Source organism: Trematomus bernacchii, unplaced genomic scaffold (genome assembly GCF_902827165.1).
Source record: "Trematomus bernacchii unplaced genomic scaffold, fTreBer1.1, whole genome shotgun sequence".
Taxonomy (NCBI): Eukaryota; Metazoa; Chordata; class Actinopteri; order Perciformes; family Nototheniidae; genus Trematomus; species Trematomus bernacchii.
In genome coordinates this window covers 5851683-5854713 of record NW_022987547.1, presented here as the reverse complement: position 1 = coordinate 5854713, position 3031 = coordinate 5851683, and the positions used below count along the sequence as shown (strand labels likewise).

The 3031-nt window shown below is 44.7% G+C and overlaps 1 protein-coding gene across 2 annotated transcripts in view; it reads right to left on the bottom strand.

The window, feature by feature from the left end:
- Positions 1-188: 188 nt before the first annotated feature.
- Positions 189-3031, bottom strand: part of ric1 (RIC1 homolog, RAB6A GEF complex partner 1) — a 36582-nt gene continuing 33739 nt past the window's right edge. For both annotated transcript variants that reach the window (XM_034123227.1, XM_034123228.1), the window contains exon 27: positions 189-2759. In XM_034123227.1, the coding sequence (XP_033979118.1) occupies positions 2441-2759 (319 nt within the window). In that variant the 3' untranslated portion in view covers positions 189-2440. The remainder of the gene's footprint in view (positions 2760-3031) is intronic.

Below are 3031 nucleotides of genomic sequence, written 5' to 3'. Positions count from 1 at the left end.
TATTGTTGTTGTCCTTTTTAAACTCGGTTCATCTTTCAATAGCCTCCATGTCATGTACCAGAAATTAGAATCAAACTTTACAGATAAGACAACTGGTTTTATTAGATTTCAGGGTTTCTTCTATATAGAATATTGTTAGTAACTCATAACTACATGTAAAAACAAACAGCAGAAACACAGGCCACTCATCATTTTTAAAAATAATTTATTGGTCTTTATGTACAAGGAAAAAAAATGAAGTAGAAAACCAAACATGAGTAGAAAAGGCAAATGTACAAGAGAGTATCTTTACACTGCACTGAGGGTGTTTGCTGCCGATGCCCCAGAAAAAAAAAAAAAAAATCTACTCAGGAATCAGGCAACAATTTAAACTGTACACGGAGGGAGGGGGGGATGCACCTGGAGTACCATGACCTGCCCCCACCTGCAGAGAAGGGAACCAGAAAACATCTGCAGTATTCATCATTTCCCTAGGAAACTGTCTCGTCAGAATGAGTTTGAGCATCAATGGTTAGTTTCTGAGGAGAGAGGAGGGGGGAAGGAGAGAGGGGGGGGGGGGTGAGGGTGTTTGTTGTCTCCCCTTTTGCGTTGTGAGACACTCGATTTGAAGCAACCGGTGGGAGCAGAAGGCCTCTGGACGTCAAGTCTTTGGTTCGTCGTGTTACCGTTTTTCAAGTAAAGCGTACAGCAGAGCAGCGTAGTGTTGCTGTACGCTTGTTCAGAGGGGGGGGGGGGGGGGGGGGGGTTATGTTAAGTTCATCACTCTGCCCTTTTGTGAGTGTTTGAACAAAACAGGCAATTCATACATTGAAGAATTTCATACAGATACGACACCCGACTCATCTCATTACAAGAGAGCTAACTGGTATCTATAAAATATAATTTGGTCTATCATGTTCAGTAAAAGCTGGGGAAAAGAACATACAAAAATAAAGCTGAGTAACATTTCGATACATTGCACAATATAATACTGACTGATGAACCGTTTAGTTCCTGCGGTAGAGAGCCAATACACGAGTTTGATTTCATTAAAGGGGGACAAGTCTGTTATCAGTCATTAAAAACAAACCGAGCAAAATTCAGAGGCAGCTATAATGCCAATAAATAATCCCATAAATGAAGACTAATACAATTAAAATAATTTTGCATGTGATGAGTCACCAAGCAAATCAACACGTTCTCAATACAATGTGGTACACGCATCCAGATAATCCACACAAACCAGAAATCATAGTCTTAGAGGTTCAGGGAGGTGATATGATTACAATTCTTCCATTACATAGCCAATGCAACCATTCTCACTTTAAAAATGATACTGACTGTTAACACTGCTGCTGAGGGAAGGGATGGATCCTCTTTCAATAAGTATGAAGTCTTCAGAGTAGGATGGATTTAATAACACAAAATCTGCCTCGCTGATGAAAGGAAAACACATTCTCATTTCCCAGACGGACACTTAAACCCAAATGTGTGTTTAAAAGCTGGAGAACATATCACATCATTTGGTTTTATATTTTATGGCGCTTTAAATCTGCTCAACACTGCTCTGATTGTTGTCTTACATCTGGAACACATGAAGAATATCAGACAGCGCACTCGGACATATTTGGGTCTGGGTATCAGCAAAGGTGGTGTATGAAATGTGTTTGGAAACTAATCCGCACACTCAGCGATCGTATTCTGAGAAATGCTCAGGGCGCCACTTCTCAAAGAATTCATACCATGCTTCTCAGGGGAGGCTCAAGAAGGGTGAGGTGTAATGGATAGAAAAATAATGTTATTTTGTACACTGTTACATTATTGAAAAAGGTATCACAAAATATTTTTAAATCATATGAGGTATGAAAGTATGAAACACCTCTCGTGCACGCCGTGGGCTCAGACACACTTCCTGTAAATGGTTCACGACTAGAGCTTTGTTCTACGTTTTGCTAGGCGATGTAGCATGATGCTAACACACTCAGGGCTCGTCTTTGAACTGATTCTTGCACACATTACACCAAAGGAAACAATGGAGCTTCTTGTCTGGACAGTGACACAAATAAAACGTTCCAAAGCCTCCAGTTGAACTTGAGTGTCAAACAAAAGCTACGCACACAGAATATTTGTCTTGGAATTTGAAAAAATCAAATGTGCTGGTCCACAGCTTCCACACACCTGATGTATAGACGCACAAACTGACAGGTGGCTTTTGTCTAACAGCACATTATGGTCTGTGAGATGTCCGGTTTGTAGCTCGGTATCCACAGGGGGGTACATCTGAAGAGTGGATAATACTGACTGAAGTAAGAACCTGCAGGAGAGGTACTTTCTGCACACACACGCACACACACACACACACACTCAGACACACACACACTCCAACAAGAGTATATTTCCAGTCCAGCCCCTGCTGCGCCCCCCTCTGTCACAGGTGTGAGTCCAGAGGAGGCTCCTGGCTTCATGACAGGGTGCAGTCGTAGGTCCCCCCCTCCTCCTCCCTCTGCTCCTCCGTCTGTTCGGGGGGACAGTCCTCAGAGGGGGGACGGGGGAACCCTCCCGGGGGTTCCAGGGAGGGCAGGGCGAGGCCCAGAGGAGCCGCTACTCCTCGGATGTCCTCCGCCCGGGGCGCCGCGGCCCCTCCCGGACCCTCGGAGCCGCCCAGCTTGGAGCTCTGGCTGGTGGGCTGGAAGGCCTCGGGCTGCACCGCCTCCACCGCCGCCTCCATCAGGTCCTGCAGCTGGGGCTGGATCAGGCTCAGGAAGGGCTTGTAGCCCAGGCTGGAGAAAGGATGAGAGTGAGGAGGGAAAGAGGTCAGAGTGGGTACATTTTCTACAATGTTTTGATTTTTTCACCGAGGTCCACATACAGAAAAATATATGAAGGGCTGGGCCGCTCACTAGAGGTGAGGTTTATTGCCTCTTAAGTTCAGTTATAAGTTGGAAAAATCAATCCAATGTAGGTCAATGATTCTTGATACTGGAAAATGCTGTTAGAAACACAACAGCCTTCATCACAGCTCTCCATAGGGTTGACTTGATTTAGTTTGCAG